General features: G+C 46.2%; 1 protein-coding gene across 1 annotated transcript in view; it reads right to left on the bottom strand.

The window, feature by feature from the left end:
• GALNTL5 (polypeptide N-acetylgalactosaminyltransferase like 5) overlaps window positions 1-19,597 on the bottom strand; it is a 40,362-nt gene that overhangs the window by 14,756 nt on the left and 6,009 nt on the right. The window contains exons 2-4 of the mRNA XM_062190208.1: window positions 18,138-18,258; window positions 5,638-5,804; window positions 3,631-3,753 (exon numbers count right to left, since the gene is read on the bottom strand). Coding sequence (XP_062046192.1) covers window positions 3,631-3,753; window positions 5,638-5,804; window positions 18,138-18,258 — 411 coding nt within the window. The remainder of the gene's footprint in view (window positions 1-3,630; window positions 3,754-5,637; window positions 5,805-18,137; window positions 18,259-19,597) is intronic.

The following is a 19,597-nucleotide window of genomic DNA, read 5'->3' as shown; positions in this document are numbered from 1 at the left end:
GTTGCTGCCATCTGGGGTGTGAACCAGCACATGAAGGTTCCCTCTCTGTGTCTCTCCCTCTCTTTGGCACTCTGCCTTTCAAGCAAATGAATGAATCTTTTTTAAAAGATGAGAAGACTGGCCAGTGTCGTAGGGTAGTTAGTAAGCTGCTGCCTGCAATGCCAGCTTCCTGTACGGGCACTGGTTTGTGTCCCAGCTGCTCCACTTTCAATCCAGCTCTCTACTGTGGTGTGGGAAAGCAGTGGAAGACAGCCCAAGTGTTTGGGCCCCTGCACCCACGTGGGAAACCAGGAAGAAGCTCCTGGTTCCTGGCTTCAACTAGGCTCAGCCCTGGCTGATGTAGCCATCTGGGGGGTGAACCAGAGAACGGGAGATCTGTCAGTCCTTCTCTCTCTCTCTCTCTCTCTCTCTCTCTCTCTCTATTTCAAATAAATAAGTACATCTTAAAAAGAAAAGGTGAGAAGAAATTAACTTAAAAAAGAAAAGTAAGAAATTTTCCCAAATAGCTAATTGTTCAGGCACCACTAAAAAGCAAACACAACAAAAACAGAAATGGAAAACTCCACCTTTCTTCCCATACTGGTTTGTGGTGGCTTCTCTGTCGCATATGTTGTGCACTTGTACACTTCACAATGCTTGGAATGCCAAGAAAAGAAGGGACACTGTGTTGTTTTTTTTTTTAATCTAATTAACTATGGGAAATATTAGCAAGACTGATAATATCCATCACTGGCTGCAGGGCTGTTAATTGGTGCAAAAATTTTTAAGAACAATTTGACAGTATCCATCAAAATTTAAAATAAGTACTATCTTTTACACAGCAATTCCATTTTTAGGAATTTATCCCATAGGCACAACCCCACATTTGCACATAAAGATACACTTACAAGAATTGTCAGTGCAATATTTTTTGTAGTAATAAAAATTGAAAACCACCAATTGAGAAATGAGGAAATTATGACAATCATTTATGAAGTCTATTTAGAATACTATACAATGCAGCCATTAAAAATAGGAAACATTAAAAAAAAGTTTAAATAGGAAATAGTTTTAAATAGGAAACATTAATAAATATATAAGAACTATTGCCATGAAAAAGTTCTTAAACCTTAAAAATAAATTAAAAGAAAAAAACCTCAAGACAATATCAATAGTATGATTCCAGGTTACTCCACCGCTAGTGACACTGGCATCCCATACTGGAGTGCTGGCTTGAGTCCTGGCTGTTCCACTTCCAACCCAGCTTCTTACTAATTCATCTGGGAAAGCAGTGGAGGGCGGATCAAGTGCCTGGGTCCCTGACACCCACGTAGGAGACATGGTTCCTGGCTCTTGGCTTTGGCCTGGCCCAGCCTTGGCTGCTGTAGCCATTTAGGGGGTAACTAGTAGATGGAAGATCTCAGTCTCTCTATGATATTCTCTCTTTCCCTCTCAGTCTCTCAATGATATTCTCTTTCTCTCTCTCCCTCTCTCTATCTCTTACTCTTGTTTTTCAACTAAATAAATCTTTAAAAAAAACAAAAACCCAAACCCAAACCCTTAATATCCTTGTATGTATACATATGCATTATAAATGCACAAAAAGACTAGGGGTGGGCATTGTGGCACCTTGAGTTAAAATGCTGCTTGGGATGCCAGCAGCTCATAGTGGAGTGCTTGTTCAAGTCCTGGCTGCTCTGTTTTCAATCCAGCTTCCTACTAATGTGCCTGAGAACATAGCAGATGATTGCACAAGTAGTTGAGTTCCTGTCACCCATGTGGGAGACCTGGGTGGAGCTCCTGGCCCGTGGTTTTGGCCTGGCCCAGCCCCAGCTGTTGGAGTCATTTGGGGAGAGTTGATGAAAGATCTCTCTCTTGCTCTCTCTGTCCACTCTCCTTTGGTCTTTCTGTCTCTCTGCCTTTCAAATAAACAAGTCTTTTTACAAGACCCTGAAAAGATGCCTACCATATTGTGTTAATGGTTTATATTACATTTGGGACAATGAATATGTATTGTCTTTGTAGTTAAGCAAGTATATTTCTACTGATCAGCCGCAAACATGTGAAAAGAGAATCGAATTTTGCTTTTACTTGCATCCCACTCAATAAGGAGTGCTCCTTGCTAAGCAGTGGGCTGTCTCACCCGGCTGCGACACAGCCTGGTAAAATACCCCTGCTAAATGATCCGTCTGCTTTGATTCTGCTTCCTGGCTTGCAGACACCCCTGGGATCATTCAGGTTTGGCAGGAAGCTTGCGAGCAGGAAGCACGCGCCCTCTAAGGAGCTGCTTGCACCCCTCTCCCCCAGGACTCAGCCCCCCAACAGGGCTAACTGCTGAGGGCTCATCTAGGAAATGCACTAGACACTGGGCTACCCCGTCTGAGGTTACGCCCCTCCTCCTGTGGGGAGGGGGTGGGGATGGGGTTTCACATTCAATGCCCGCCCCATGCCTGGTCTCCTTGTCTGGATGTGGGCTCTCCCTGAAAGTCTCTGCTGGCAACGCCGGCAGTGTGATGCTCAGGCCTCCCTTCAAGAGAGCAACTGCCTGCTGCCCAAATTGTGGGCTCTGTGGTGGCTCGCAAGGCCACACTGTCCTCAGGTTGTGCGCAGCCAAGGACTGAGCACAGTGTATGTGTATGGAGACAGAGATGGACCACTTGGACCCCCAGTGTAGGACTTCTTCAGCACAGTCTTGGCACAGGACCCCCCCACCCCCCCGCCTCTCTGAAAGCACCACCATGGTCCAGCTCTTGGTACCGACCCCCTCCCTCCCCTCTTCACATGTGTCAGACCAGAAGCTGACGCACACTGCATCTCCATTTCCCTTTTATCATTCACATCATTTCCCCCCATCAACTCTTTTCTCTTCATCATGGCCCCTGCTACCAGTTAGCCCTAAACCAACCCATGTTTGCCTTGGGTGCTCTCCATGGGGAAGTCCTGTACCTCTGGCCCCTCCCCTGCCCCACGAATGCTTGCTCTCCTCACTCCTGCCCTGGTTGGTTACCGCTGGGGCCGCGCGCAGAGAACTCCATCCCAGAGTTTGTGTTTGGAGGGACTCAGCTTGGGGCTGGGGCTGATATTAAGGTCCCTGCAAACAAATATCTTCCATTTGAAATAACAAACCTACATTCTGAAGCAGAACGTGTTAACAGTGGCAAAAGCAGCTTAAAAAGTAGTGGAGTCGGGGCCGGCGCTGTGGCAAAGCGGGCGAGGCTGCCGCCTGTGGTGCCAGCATCCCATTTGGGCACCAGTTCGAGTCCTGGCTGCTCCACTTCCTATCCAGCTCTCTGCTATGGCCTGGGAAAGCAGTAGAAGAGGGCCCAAGGCCTTGGGCCCCTGTACCCACATGAGAGACCCGGAAGAAGCTCCTGGCTCCTAACTTCGGATCAGCGCAGCTCTGGCTGTTGCGGCCAAGAGGGGAGTGAACCAACGGATGGAAGACCTCTGTCTGTCTGTCTGTCTCTCTCTCTGCCTCTCCTTCTCTCTCTGTGTAACTCTTTCAAGTAAAATAAATCTTAAAAAAAAAAAAAAGAAAGTGGGTTCTATTTCCACTTTGTGATGCAGTTGGAGGGGACATGGAGGAAGACTTGTGTGTGAGAAGGAAGTGCTGGACACAGCCGTGGGCTCACGTCCAGAACAAATGTTTACCAGAAGCGTGAGCTGCTCCGATCAGTCTTGAACGAATCAGTCCCTCTCTTCTTTCGCTTCTTATTAATTTAACCACTCCCCGAAAATCTTCCAGCTTCTGATCGAGCTCTTCTTTCAAATCATCTGGAAAGATATCCAACAACTACTTACATGTCTAAACTGATCTATTATTTATAAATCATTTATAAATTATTCATTATCATGGATTTCTGAAAACCATGCTATATCACAGAAATTCCAACTGTAAAAGAAAATTGTATCCTATGTAAGGGAGAGAAAAAAAAGTGATCCATCACTGAAACATTTTTCTATGCTTCAGGTGGAACACTTCTATTTTGATAAGCCATTATTTAAATTTGAATAGAAAAAGCATGAGTTATGGGGCTTGGGTACAATCTGACTTTGCTAATATCTGTGCTAATTGTACTGTAATCAGCTCTGATTGTGACTCTGCAATATCTCTTAGCCAAGTTATTAAACTCTTCAAAGTCTGTTTGCTCATCAGTGGGGAAGGTTATCCATCATGTTCCTAGCAACTCTAGAAAAAAGAAATCCATCACCCAAGTGTTGGGCGGCCAACACGATGGTTAGAAAGGAATCTGGGACCAGGTGAGATTATTACAGGTGCCGCAGAGGTCTAAATCCCCATGTCCCAGGAATCTGCATCCGGGTACTGGGGATTCATGGGAGCAAGCACATGACAATGATAGCAGAGAGTGAGATTTCCTTCCCTGCCAGGTCCTGCTGAGAGGTAGGACACAGGCCTCAGAGCTTCGCTTGCGAGGCGGGGCAGCATTTTTGGCTCAGATCTTGAAAACACCACTCCAGGATGTAGGATGCAAGGAGGCTCCGTGCGCCAGGCTTTGGGGCTGAACAAGGTAGCTCTGGCAGTGGGTATCATTGACATGAAATAGAGGGCTGGGGTTTCTCCAAAGATGGTCACTATGTTGTCTTGCCATCAGAAGGGACCAGGACCATGGGAAACGTGGATGCAGCAGGTCAAGGCCAGGCACTTGTGTAACTCAGGTCTCCAGACCCCTGGGCCCTGTTCACCCAGGGGTTGTAGGAGTTTCATCAGGAGTGTAGATGGGTATAAAAAGTGGAAAAAAAAAAAGTTCAGTTTTAAAAAAATTATCCCATAGCCTATGATGGATTTGTCATGAATCACAGGAAAGACTGTGTCAATCTTCAGCTCCATTAGAAGACAGAAAACCATTTGTTCTGTGGTTGAGAATCTGTGTGGGTCCAAGGCTCAGGTTTAGGAGGAGAAGTTTGATCTGACATTTGATCTGACAGCACATATCCTGGTCCCCTTAGTTTCTTATGGAGGACCACTACGTAGCATAGCAAATTATGAGCAGCTTACCAGATGTCATGGACTGAATGTCTGCGTCCTCTTAAAGTTCATACGTCAAAATCTAATACCCTGGGGCCGTCACCACAGCACAGCAGGTTAATCCTCCACATGCGGTACCGGCATCCCATATGGGCGCCGGTTCTAGTCACGGCTGCTTTTCCAGTCCAGCTCTCTGCTATAGCCTGGAAAAGCAGCAGAAGATGGCCCAAGTCCTTGGGCCCCTGCATCTGCATGGGAGACCTGGAAGAAGCTCCTGGCTCCTGGCTTCAGATAGGTGCGGCTCCAGCCATTGGGGCCATTTGGGGAGAGACCCAGTGGATGGAAGACCTTTCTCTCTGTCTCTCCCTCTCACTGTCTGTAACTCTACCTCTCAAATAAATAAATAAAATCTTTTTTTAAAAAAATCTAATTCCCAGAATGGTGGCATTTGGAGGTGTGGACTTTGGGAGGTATTAGGTCATGAGGTAGAGTCCCTCTTCCAATTCTACACTCATACATAAGCTACATAAAATACATAAATATTCCAAACTTGCCATACACCAACAGCTCATAGTGCATTGCCTCCTTCAATACTTATCCCAAATAGTCACTGTATGAAACACCCAAGCACTATCAGGGAGAGTACTACCTTCAAAGTAGATTAATCTTACCAAATTCGCTCATGTCATCTACCAAGATAATTTCTTCAAGGAGATGAGATGGAGTGAGATTTACGACACTGGACAATGTCCGAAGCAAGGCATTCAATTCTTCATTGTGGAAGCAAATAATAATGCTGGCAGTGGGGAGATGGTGTGGGTACCGTTTTCGATGACATCTGTGGTCATGAATAAAAAGAAAATCACTCACCTAAAAACCTTGGATAGGAGGCGGGTGTTGGGTGAGGTGGTTAACACAACACTTCAGATACCTGCAGCCCATATTAGAGTGCACAGGTTCAAGTCCCAGCTATACTCTCATTTCAAATTCCTGCCAACATGCATCCTAGAAGGCAGAAGGTGATGTCTCAAGTGACTAGGTCCCTGCCACCTGCCACCCGTGTGGGGGCCCTGGATTGAATTCCCAGCTCCTGGCCTTGCTCTGCCCCAGCCCTGGCTGTTGTGACCATTTGGGGCGTGAACCAGCAGATGGGAGGTCTCTCTTTTTGTCTGTGTGTCTGTGTCTCTCTCTTTCAAACTAATAGATTAAAACAACAACAACAACAACAACAACAATAAAAGCCATAAAAACCATGGATATTTTGGGGCCTCATCAAACACCTTTCCTTATTTTGTTCTTTTTTTCCCTCTTTTCTCTTTCAGTTGGGGATTATGATAATGAGATAACAGTACACCTAAAAAGACAAAAATTAAGATGCAAAATTTATTTAACTTCTTCCTTTGATCTAATATTTTCAAAATCACTGTCCCTCTTAGTACCACTAATAATCACTCTGAGATTGATCATCCTACTTCTATCTTTTTTTTTTTTTTGGTCAGGCTGAGTTAGACAGTGAAGGAGAGAGACAGAGAGAAAGGTCTTCCTTCCGTTGGTTCACCCCCCAAATGGCTTCCACGGCCGGCGCGCTGCGCAGATCCGAAGCCAGAAGCCAGGTGCTTCCTTCTGGTCTCCCATGCGGGTGCAGGGCCCAAGCACTTGGGCCATCCTCCTCTGCACTCCTAGGCCACAGCAGAGAGCTGGCCTGGAAGAGGAGCAACTGGGACAGAACCGGTGCCCCAACCGGGACTAGAACCCGGGGTGCTGGCGCCTCAGGCAGAGGATTAGCCTAGTGAGCCGCGGTGCCACCTACTTCTATCTTAAACCAATTATAAGCACAAATTATATGCATGTTTTACTTTCATTATAAAGTTGAATTATTAAACTGATGTATATTGAAAGGTTCACATGAACTTTACTATCTTCAAGAAAATTCATTGTATTTTGTTCTTATATTTGTGTAGTCTGTTGCAACAAAGAAACAAAGTGAATGGGGAATAATTGGATTTCTTCCATGTATTTGATAAAATGTTTCATTATTGTTTGGGGTACACAAGAGAACGATAGATGCTGAGTTGTTATATTATTGGGTTGTATTTTGAAATTTAAGGTTGTGAATTGCAGAAACTTATTGGCGCTAACAGAAGTAAAAGAAAGGAAGGCCTATTGTCAAACGACCCGAATCTCTCAGCAGATCTCATTTCAGGAATGCGCTGGGCCCTTGCAGAATCATAAAATGAGAGACTTGCCATCTGGACACTCTCTCCGTCTCTGCTATTGTCTTGACTTGCAGGAATAACAGCAGCAAAGGTGACGGTGACTGTTGGTGGCATCATCCCCCCTCGAAGGGTGGTGAGGCTTCAACAGATGAACGTTCGTAAAACGCTCAGAACAGCGCCTGGTTGTAGCATTCTATATAAGGCTCGTTAGGTGACTCTTGCTCTCTCTCTCTGCAGCCTGGCTGGTTTCCACTTCTTTCCCATGAGGTGGGAAATATTGCTGACGTCAGGCTATCTTAAAATCCAGCACCCATGCAGGTTTGGACTTTCTCTTTCCCAGGAACAAAAATTGACAGGAACAGACTCATCAGTCCAGCCTGGCTCGGGGCCCACCCTGTGGTGAACTGGGGCCAGACAGTGGGACCAAAACACACACATCATTCTTCTCACTGCAGTCTTGTGAGAAGGGGATGCTTCCTGGGCGGGCGGCCCTGCAGGTGACAAGCAGGGCACTTTTGGTGTCCCCAGGGATTGGAGTCCCAGACTAGATGACTATCTAGAAGGAGTGACCACTGCGTGGAGGCCGACCTCATGCTCAGAGGAACAGAGAACGTGTGAGATCAGGGAACCAAGACAAGGCCTGGGCAGGAGGAGAATGGTGGCTTAGTGCAACACCCTGTGCTTGAGTCTGAAACATTACGTGGGAAAATAAGGTTTTGCAGAAATATAGAGGAGGAAAGTGAAAGACTTGAATTCCAGTAGGATCCCTAAGTCCTGAGTAAGGAAGTAGAGGAGAGGAGAGGGAGGGAGAAGGGAAGAGGAGAGGGGAGGGGAGGGGAGTGGAGGGGAAGGGGAGGAAGAGAGGAGTGGGGGGAGGGGAGAGAGGAGGAGAGGGGAGGAGAGGAGGAGAGGGGAGGAGAGGAGGAGAGGGGAGAGGAGAAGGCGTGATGATGGCAGGGTGATACCAGGAATGAAAGAGATGGCAGTCCAAGGTAAACTGTGCTTCTTCAGTCACCCCTCTAATACTGTATTCCATCCTGGACATGTATCATTTTAAGAACACTATAGGTAAACTGAGTCCCTTCAGTTTGATGATGGTAAAGGATCCAGAAACTGTGTCACATGGGGACACTTTAGACCCCAAAAGAACCTGGTGAGTGATGGATTCTCTAAAATTAACCAATAAATATATCTGTGATATTTGTAGATAGAAAACTTTTTCTGACTCAAACTGCTTTTAATGGTAAAGTAATTTGAGCAAGGTCTGGGCTTGTTCCTCCTCGGTGAGCTGGTCAATGCTAACAACAGTGCGGTGTAAAGCAGGATTGCTAGGGATTCAACTGTGTCCCCCAAATCCAAATGTTGAAGTCCTAATCTCCAGGGCCTCAGGACATGACCTAGTCAGAAACAGGGTTGTAGGGGCCGGCACTGTGGTGTAGCCGGTAAAGCCACCACCTGCGGTGCCTGCATTCCATATGGGCACCGGCTGCTCCATTTCCCATCCAGCTCTCAGCTATGGCTTGGGAAAGCAGTAGAAGATGCTCCAAGTCCTTGGGCCCCTGTACCCATGTGGGAGACCTGGAAGAAGCTCCTGGCTCCTGGATTTGGATCGGCCCAGCTCCAGCCGTTGTGGCCATTTGGGGAGTGAACCAGTGGATGGAAGACCTCTCTCTCTCTTTCTCTCTCTCTTTCTGCCTCTCTGTAACTCTGCCTTTCAAATAAATAATCTTTAAAAAAAACAAAAGAGAGAGAAAGAAATAGGGTTGTGGCAGGTGTAGGGGCAAGCTCTCATCCAGCGTGCCTGGTGTCCTTACCAGAGGGGACAGTAGGCACACAGATGTGGATAGAGGGAAGAGGATGTAAAGAGACCCATGGAGAGACAGCCTTCTACACGTTGGAGAGAGAGGCCTGTGCAGATCCTCCCCTCACAGCCCTCAGAGGAAACCAACCCTGGCAACACATTAAAGCAGACTTGTAGCCTGCAAGACTGTGAGAGAAAACAGCAAGTTCATGGTGTTTTCTTACAGCAGCCCTGTGAGACCAATACCAGGCAGCTATCTGAATGTGTGTAAATGTCGCCCTGGGTTCTTGCTAGATGCACATTCTGGCTTGGGATTCTGCAGCGTGAACCGTCTCCCAGGGCTGCCGATATGGTGGGTTCTCATACCACACTTTTACTGTTGCGGCCAATTGGAGAGTGAACCAGTGGATGGAAGACCTCTCTCTCTCTGCCTCTCCTTCTCTCTCTGTGTAACTCTGACTTTCAAATAAATAAATAAATCTAAAAAAAAGAGAACTCCACACAGCATTTGGCCTTTAAAAAAATTAAAAATTAATTAATTAATTAATTAGTCTATTTGACTGGCAGAGACAGAGAGGGAGAGAGCTCTCCCATCCCCTGCCTCACTCCCCCAGATGCCTGCTACAGCCTGGGCTGGGCTGAGGCTGAAGCTGGGAGCCTGGAATTCCATCCAGGTCTCCCACGTGGTGGCAGGAATACAATTACTTGAGCCACCAGCACCAGGGTCTGCATTAGGGAGCTGTAGTCAGGAGCTGGTATCTGGTATGGGATGTGGGTGTCTTAACCGCTAGGCTAAGCGCTCACCCCAGGTATAAATATTTTTTTTTTTTCACAATTCTTTTTTATTTCACAGATTGAGTTAGACAGTGAGAGAGAGAGAGAGACAGAGAGAAAGGTCTTCCTTCCTTTGGTTCACTCCCCAAATGGCTGTTATGGCCAGAGCTACACCAATCCGAAGCCAGGAGCCAGGTGCCTATTCCTGTTCTCCCATGTGGGTACAGGGCCCAAGCACCTGGGCCATCCTCCACTGCCTTCCTGGGCCACAGCAGAGAGCTGGACTGGAAGAGGAGCAACCGGGACAGAATCTGGTGCCCCAACCGGGACTGGAACCCGGCACCCATATGGGATGTCGGCACCGCAGGCGAAGGATTAGCCAAGTGAGCCACGGCGCCAGCCCCAAGGTATAAATAATTTAATGCAGGAAAACAAAATGATCCTGGCAACTCAGTCCTGAGCAAGCACACGTTAAAACTTAGCAATCATTTCTGATTAAATCCCAAAACTGATTTTCAAATGATGCAGTTTTGGCTGTTCAAGGTTCACGCTAAAGGTAGGCTTGGCTACCAACACAGCAATTCAAACCTCCTGCTATTTTTGTGTCGTATCTATGAGAAGAATTGCATTTAAAGAAAGGAAAAGAAAATGAATATTAATAGAATAAATGGGGGTGCTTTAAGTGAAAGAGAAAAATGTTCTTGATGTGGTTAAACACGGTTTGTCAGAAGTCAACCACAAACATTAGAAAGTTAAATACTAAAAGAATAATTTCCAACTTATTCTATGAGGTCAACATTTGATTAAACAACAACAACAAAAACAAAAAGGGGCTGGCGCTGTGGTGTAGTAGCTTAACCTCTGCCTGCAGAGCCAGCATCCCCTATGGACACTGGTTTGAGTCTTGGCTGTTCCACTTCTGATCCAGCTCCCTGCTAATGCACCTGGGAAAGCAGTGGAAGATGGCCCAAGGACTTGCACCTGCGTGGGAGACCTGGAAGAAGCTCCTGGCTCCTGGCTTCGGATCAGCACAGCTTTGGTCATTGCAATCATTTGGGGAGTGAACCAGCAGATGAAAGACCTCTCTCTCTCTCTTTCTCTCTAGCTCTACTTCTCTCTGTAACTCTGTCTTTCAAACAAATAATTATTTTTAAAAAGTCTCAGGAAACAAGGAATAAAAAGATTTTCCTCAGCTTGAAAAAGGACAGGTTGAAAAACCTCTTGTCAATGTTGCATTTAATGGGGAAAGCTTGAGTGTTAAGATCAAGAGCAGGCCGGCGCCGTGGCTCAATAGGCTAATCCTCCGCCTGTGGCGCCAGCACACCGGTTCTAGTCTCGGTCGGGGCTCCGGATTCTGTCCCGGTTGCCCCTCTTCCAGGCCAGCTCTCTGCTATGGCCCGGGAAGGCAGTGGAGGATGGCCCAAGTGCTTGGGCCCTGCACCCCATGGGAGACCAGGAGAAGCACCTGGCTTCTGGCTTCGGATCAGCGTGGTGTGCTGGCCGCAGCGCACCAGCCACGGCGGCCGTTGGAGGGTGAACCAATGGCAAAGGAAGATCTTTCTCTCTGTCTCTTTCTCTCTTACTGTCCACTCTGCCTGTCAAACAAATAAACAAACAAAAAGTCAAGAACAAAAGAAGGCCGCCTACTGTCACTATTCCTATTCAAGACTGTATTGGCATAAGAAGTCAAGAAACAAAGCGTCCACACTGGAAAAGAAGAAGGAAAAAGCATCTTTATTTTTGGATGATATGCCCACATATGATATCCCCACAATCCAATGGGATCTAAAACAAACAAAAACCTCACAAACTACTGAAACTAATCAGGGAATTTTGCAAGGTTACAGGATGTAAGACCAATATACAACAATCATATTTCTACATATCAGCAACAAATGATTGGAGGGTGAAAATTTAAAACATTATTTACAATGCCATCAAAAATGTGAAATACTTAAGGATAACTCTGGTAAAAGACATTTAGGGTCTTTTTTTTAAAAATAAAGATTTGGTTGTTTATTTGAAAGAGCTACAAACAGGGAGAAGGAGAGGGAGACGAAGAGAGAGAGAGAAAGCGAGAGAGAGAGAGAGAGAATCTCCCATCCATTGGTTCACTCCACAAGTGGCCACAATGGCCAGTGCTGGGCCAGGCTGAAGCCAGGAGCCAGGAGCTTCTTCCTGAGTGCAGGGGCCCAAGCACTTGGACCATCCTCTACTGCTTTCCCAGGCACATTTGCAGGAAGCTGGATTGGGAGTGGATCAGCTGGAACTCGAACTGACACCCACATGGGATGCTGGCAATGCAGGAGGCAGCTTTTACCTACTAAGCAACAACACCGGCCCCCAAAATTTTAGACTTGTACAATGAAATTAAAAAAAACCTTGAGAGATATTTAAGGAGACGTATGTAAAAGAAAGATACCTTGTTCAGGGGTGAAAAGACTCAAAACTGTTAATATGTCAATTCTCAAATTGGGCTCAGTATAAACCCTATGGAAACCTACAGCAGGCTTGTGTGTGAAAACTGATAGATGATTCTCAAATTATATGGAAATGGATGGAACCTTAATATTGACTGAAAATGTGTAGACAAACATTTTATGATTTCTAGGCTTATTATAAATTTGTAGTAATCAAGATAGTGTGGCATTGGCCTCAGAATAAATGAATAGAGCTGGCAATGTTGTGCAGTGGATTAAGCCGTCTGTGACACCAGCATGCCATGTGAGCATGGGTTTGAATTCTAGCTGCTCCACTTCTGATCAGCTCTCTGCTAATGCCTGGGAAAGCAGAAGATGGCCCATGTGCTTGGGCCCCTGCACCTGCATAAGAGACCAGGAAGAAGCTCCTGGCTCCTGGCTTCAGATCGGCCCAGTTCTGGCCATTGTGGCCATTTGGGGAATGAACCAGTGGATGGAAGACCTCTCTCTCTCTCTCTCTCTGCCTCTGCCTTTCAAATAAATAAACAGATTTTTTTTTAAAAAAAGCTTAATTTTATTTGAAAGTCAGAGTTACACAGAGAGAGGAGAGGCGGAGAGAGAGAGAAGAGAGAGAGGTCTTTCATCTGCTGGTTCACTCCCCAATTGGCCACAAAGGCCAGAGCTATGCCGATCCAAAGCCAGGAGCCAGGAGCCAGGAGCTTCTTCCAGGTCTCCCACGTGGGTGCAGGGGCCCAAGCACTTGGGCCATCCTCTACTGCTTTCCCAGGCCATAGCAGAGAGCGGGATTGGAAGTGGAGCAGCTGGGTCTTGAACCAGCACCCATATGGGATGCTGGTGCTTCAGACCAGGGCGTTAACCTGCTGTGCCACAGCACCGGCCCCAATAAACAAATCTTTTTTTTTTTTTTTTAATTATTTTTGACAGGCAGAGTGGACAGTGAGAGAGAGACAGAGAGAAAGGTCTTCCTTTTGCCGTTGGTTCACCCTCCAATGGCCGCCGCACCGCACTGATCCGATGGCAGGAGCCAGGTGCTTCTCCTGGTCTCCCATGGGGTGCAGAGCCCAAACACTTGGGCCATCCTCCACTGCACTCCCTGGCCACAGCAGAGAGCTGGCCTGGAAGAGGGGCAACCGGGACAGGATCGGTGCCCCGACCGGGACTAGAACCCGGTGTGCCGGCGCCGCAAGGCGGAGGATTAGCCTGTTGAGCCACAGCGCCGGCCCAATAAACAAATCTTAAAACACACACACACACGATGCACTTGGGACAGGAGTTTTACCTGGCAGTTAAGATGCCCATGCCCACACTAGAATGCCTTGGCTCAACATCTGGCTCTGGCTCCTGACTCCAGCTTCTTGCTGATGCAGACCCTGGGGGGGGGGGGGCAGCAGGGATGGCTCAAGAAACTGGGCTCCTGCAACCCCCAAGGGAGACCTGACTGAGTTCTAACTCATTGGCCCAGCCCAGTCCTGGCCATTGTGGGAGGCACAGGGGAGAAAACCAGGAAATGGAAGTGCTTTCTATTTGTCTTTCTCTGCCTCTCAAATATAAATCATTTCAAAAGATTAATTTTGACCCTTAATTCACATTATATACAATAATTAACTCAAAATAGACGATAAACCTAAAGGAAAGATGGAAACCACAGTACTTCTACAAGGAAATATATGAGAAGTATTTGTGATTTTGGATCAGGCAAAAGTAAAATTAAAACTACAAATAATTCTAATTAAATTCAAATAAAATTATAAATAATCAAATTAATATGCTGGATGTCATCAAAATTCAAAACTTCTGCTTTTCAAAAGCCACTGTTTATAACATGTAAAAAAGCAGCCACAGACTCGGAGAGGCTATTTCCAATCACATATCTGGGTCTTTTTCTGGCTACATGAAGAATTCTCAAAACCCAGTAACAAGAACGCAGTCTAACTGAAAAAAATGGGCAAAATGAACTCAACAAAGAAGACATGCAGGTGGAAAATAGATACATAAAAAGATGGCCACGCCATCAGCCACTGGTTGGCAAAGACGTGGAGGAGCCGGGAATCCCACTGCCAAGGAGAAGGTGAGATGGAGCCATCACTTTTTCCATGTATGGTGGTTTTCTTCTCGGCCGTCCCATTTGCTGGCATACAACTGTTCCTAGTAGTCTCGTAGGATCCTTGTACGTCTGTGGTACCAACTTTCAGTCCTTCATTTCTGACTTCATTTGTGTTTTCAGTCTTTTTTTCTTAATCTACTTAAAATTTCCCAAATTTGCTTATCTTTTTAAAGTCAACTCTTACTTCTTGTTCTCTATTGTTTTCTGTTTCCCAGTTTCTATTTTTCATTTACTTTGCCCTGATCTGTTTTAAAGTTTAATTAATTAATTTAGTTGAAAGGGGGGGGGGGAGAGAGAGAGAGAGAGAAACTTTCGACTCGCTGGTTCACTCCTCAAATGCCTACAACAGCCAAGTCTGGGCCAGGCTGAAGCCAGGAACCTGGAACTCCATCTGGATCTCCCTTGTGGGTGGCAGGGACCCAAGCACTTGGGCCATCTTCCACTGTTTTCCCAGGCCATAGCAGAGAGCTGGATTGGAAGAGGGGCATCCGAGACTAGAACCAGCTCCCATATGGAATGCTGGCACTTCAGGCCAGGGCTTTAACCCACTGTGCCATAGCACCAGTTCCCTATTTAGTTCTGATCTTAATTTTTTCCTTCCTTTTGTCATCTTTGGTTTAATTTGTTCTTTTTCTAGTTTTCTAAGCTGTAACATTAGGTTGTTTATTTGGGATCTTTTTTGATGTATGTGTTTTGTCCCATGAACTTCCCTTTTCAAACTGTTTCTGCTATATCCCATAAGCTCAGTATGTTGAGTTTCCATTTTCAATTTTATCAAGATATTTTTAGTTTCAATTTTAATTCCTTTGTTGACCCTTGGGTGTATAATAACATGTTTAATTTCCACAGATCTGTGAGGATTTGGACATTGTTTCTTTTTTTTTTTTTTTTTTTGACAGGCAGAGTGGACAGTGAGAGAGAGACAGAGAGAAAGGCCTTCCTTTTGCCATTGGTTCACCCTCCAATGGCCGCCGCGGTAGGCACGCTGCGGCCGGTGCACCGCGCTTATCCGATGGCAGGAGCCAGGTGCTTATCCTGGTCTCCCATGGGGTGCAGGGCCCAAGGACTTGGGCCATCCTCCACTGCACTCCCTGGCCACAGCAGAGAGCTGGCCTGGAAGAGGGGCAACTGGGACAGAATCCGGTGCCCCGACTGGGACTAGAACCCGGTGTGCCGGCGCCGCAAGGCAGAGGATTAGCCTAGTGAGCCGCGGCGCCGGCTGGACATTGTTTTTAATATTGACTTCTAGTTTCATACTATTTGGTCAGAAAAGGTATTTGAATTCAATTTCCATCAATTTGTTCAGATTTGTTGCATGGGGCAGCAGTATGGTGCAGTGTATTAAGCTGTTGCTAAGGATGCCCACTTTCCATATTGGAAGGCCTGGTTTGACTGTCAGTTATTCTGTGTTTCCCACCCAACTTCTGAATGTACCTGGGAGGTGGCGAATGATGGCCCATGTACTTGGGTTCCTGCCACCCATGTGGGAGACAGGATGGAGTTCCCGGCTCCTGGGTTCTGCATGGCTCGGCTCTGACCATTGTGGCCATTTGTGGGATTGAACCAGCAGATAGAAAAATATCTCTTTCTCTCTGTCTCTCTCTTTCACTCTGCCTTTCAAATAAATAAATCAGTTAATAAATAATTTTTAAAAAATGGTTTCTTGCCAGCGCTGCTGCTCACTTGGCTAATCTTCCGCCTGTGGCGCCGGCACACCGGGTTCTAGTCCTGGTTGGGGTGCTGGATTCTGTCCTGGTTGCCCCTCTTCCAGTCCAGCTCTCTGCTATGGCCCGGGAAGGCAGTGGAGGATGGCCCAAGTGCTTGGGCCCTGCACCGGCATGGGAGACCGGGAGGAAGCGCCTGGCTCCTGGCTTCGGATAGGTGCAGCGCCAGCCATAGTGGCCATTTGGGGGGTGAACCAACGGAAGGAAGACCTTTCTCTCTCTCTGTGTCTAACTCTGCCTGTCAAAAAATAACGGTGTTTCTAATTTTTAACACAGACTTGTTGTGTGGCCTAACATATAATCTGTCTTGGGAGATTTTCCATGTGTGCATGAGAAGTGTTATGTATTCTGTACACACTTCTTTTCATTTACAAATTCAAGGTCAAAGAAAAATAAAGTCGGGCAAAGCTGAAAAGGATACTACAGTAATGACTGAGAACCTGTTTGGACTCCAGATAATGATAGCTACTCCTAGCAGGTAGCATTTATTTTTCTATGGAATTCTTTTTTATGGAATAAAATTCTTTTTACGGAATAGAATTTCCATAAGTTAATATTTTAATAATATGCAGATCTCTCTAAACTTCCTGTTTTCCTTACAAATAATCACTTGATGGAGGAAGGGAAGAAAAGGCAGTCACACTATTTTGGAAGAAAGAAAAGATGGGATGCAGAGAAATTCATTACTTATCGGAATTCCAAAACACTGGCTTTTGTGAAAGTTAAATAGAGAGGAAAACAAATCTAAGTGAAATTCATATCACGATCTATGGTCTCCGTAAATTTAAATTGTCTTTCTTTAGTTATAACCCAAATAGACTGTGTCAGTGTGTGCACAAACACTCTATATCCTGCATGTTCCATGTCATAAACGGTGCTGGTGGCTTCAAATGTCTGTTACACACAATGTGCAACAAGGCCAAGTGACCCCACTTTGTCCCATTCCCAGGGACTTGGTCATTATCTCTGTATTATGTCTGTATTTCTTTTCTTCTTCTTTTTTTTTTTTTTTTTGACAGGCAGCATGGACAGTGAGAGAGAGAGACAGAGAGAAAGGTCTTCCTTTTTGCCGTTGGTTCACCCTCCAATGGCCGCTGCGGCCATCTCAGCGCGCTGATCTGAAGCCAGGAGCCAGGTGCTTCTCCTGGTCTCCCATGCGGGTGCAGTGCCCAAGCACTTGGGCCGTCCTCCACTGCCTTCCCGGGCCATAGCAGAGAGCTGGCCTGGAAGAGGGGCAACCGGGATAGAATCCGGCGCCCCAACCGGGACTAGAACCCGGTGTGCCGGCGCCGCAAGGCGGAGGATTAGCCTGTTAAGCCACGGCGCCGGCCTATATTTCTTTCCTTAAGGACATTTCATGGAGTTTAAGGAGAGGACCAGCCCTCTGTCTGGGCACCATCAGCACCTAAATGAGATTTAAAAGCATGGACATCTATGCTACAGTATGGATGGACGTGAGGACGTTATGCTAAGTGAAATGAGCCAGCCACAGAAGGTGGAATGCCGTGTGAGTCCACGTCTCAGAGGCTCCTGCAGGAGTCAAGGTCAGAGACAGACAGAGGGTGCTGGTTGCCAGGAGTGTGGGGGAGGGGGCAGGGAGAGCTGCTTAGAGCGGACAGAGGTGCAGTTTGGAAAGATGAGGAAGTCTGGCAGTGGATGGTACTGACACTGTACAATAAGGTGAATGTCCTTAATGCCACCGAAGTGGACATTTTAAAACAAAGTTGTCAATTTTATGTCAGGTGTATTTTATAACTTTTTTTTAAAGAGGCCTTAACACAAATGACTGAAGGAAGTGTGAAAATAAAGGAGACTTTGGAGAAAAAATACATAGCTGGTAGAAGCATTTTCCACTAGGAATGGATCCCCACCTCCGCAAAAATTGTAATTTAATAAAAACATCCGTGGGTAGTTCAGTCCGTGGAGACCCCTAGAACACACTCTGTGCCGGTGGGGAAGGTATTCTCTGTGCTATAAGCTTTGGAATCTTGAAATCAGATCTGGACAGGATCCGACTTCAAGTCTGGAAAATAGTGATCTGTATTATAAGACTTCTAATACGGTGAAATTAAAATCTAGTTAGTAACTTTAAAAAAATAGAAGAAACATACATTTTATCCCTGGTATCTGGCACATCTCTCCTGACGCCCACACTTCTACTCATAACGATGTTTAATCCATATTTGAAAAATCCACTATAAAATTCTGGATCGGAATGGTTAAAATTGCCAACTGCAATAAAACATAATTAGAGTCACATAAGTAAAGAAGACTTATCAGAACACATGGAGCAGGGCAACAGGGACAACACTGTGCTGGCCTCACTTCTTTTACAATGAGACACAATCATTTTCTTGGACTCTAAAGAGCCCACCATTGACAAGGTTAAAGATGGGAGCACAGAGCATTGGCACAAGTCAAAGCAGATTCTCTCACAAAGTGTAGTCAGCATTGGGTCTTCCAGTGAAGGAATCCTGAGGATACCTGGTGCACTGGTGAATCTCGACTGTGGTGTGACATGATAGTGACAAAAGGACTTACGGCGGCAGAGGGATGAGCGTGGAAATCCCTCTCCAAAGTTCCATATCCAGAGAACAGGTGAGATAATCAGAGGGCAGCCCAGATAAATCAGTCACAATAGTAAGTGAAGCTGGGGGCAATTCCCTATTCAAAGGTAAAAACTCTTTTTTAAAAAAAAATTTTTGACAGGCAGAGTTAGACAAAGAGAGAGAGAGACAGAGAGAAAGGTCTTCCCTCCATTGGTTCACCCCCCAAATGTCCGCTGCGGCAAGAGCATCTGAAGCCAGGAGCCAGGTGCCTCCCCTCCAACCCAGGTCTCCCATGCAGGTGCAGGACCCAAGCACTTGGGCCATCTTCCACTGCCTTCCCGGGCCACAGCAGAGAGCTGAACTGGAAGAGGAACAAACAGGACAGAAACGGTGCCCCGACCGGGACTAGAACCTGGAGTGCTGGCGCTGCAGGCAGAGGATTAGCCTAGTAAGCTGTGGCACCAGCCTCAAAGACAAAAACTCTTAAGTGGAAGTAGAAACCAAAACATAGTCATAAAAGATAAAATTAAGTAAAATGCTTCACAGTGAAAGAACGGTCAAAGAATCCAAGAGGCAAATACCCTCACAAAAAGGTGTACAATTTCCCTGGCGGAAGCACGCAGAGCCATTTTATACTAAGAGTTACGTCACAGAGAGAGTTCACAGCAGTGTGCTTGTAGGAGTGTTTAATAACACCAGACAATGACACAACCAAACCCCGCAGAAACATGGTGTGAAATACTAACATGTACTGCCAGGAAGAAATAGCCATAGAATTAGAAAAAAAGATTTATTTATTTGAAAGAGTTACAGAGAGAGAGGGAAAGAGAGAGGTATTCCATCTGCTGGTTTACTCCTCAAATGGCTACAACAGCTGGGGCTGGGCCAGGCCAATGCCAGGAGCCAGAAGCTTCTTCCAGGTCCCTTATGTGAGTGTAGGGGCCCAAGCACTTGGGCCATCTTCTGCTGCTTTCCCAGGTGCACTAGCAAGGAGCTGGGTTAAAAGTAGAGCAGCCAGGATT

Source organism: Lepus europaeus, chromosome 5 (assembly GCF_033115175.1).
Source record: "Lepus europaeus isolate LE1 chromosome 5, mLepTim1.pri, whole genome shotgun sequence".
Taxonomy (NCBI): Eukaryota; Metazoa; Chordata; class Mammalia; order Lagomorpha; family Leporidae; genus Lepus; species Lepus europaeus.
Note: the sequence above shows the minus strand (reverse complement) of the source record. Positions and strands in the feature narration are given on the sequence as shown.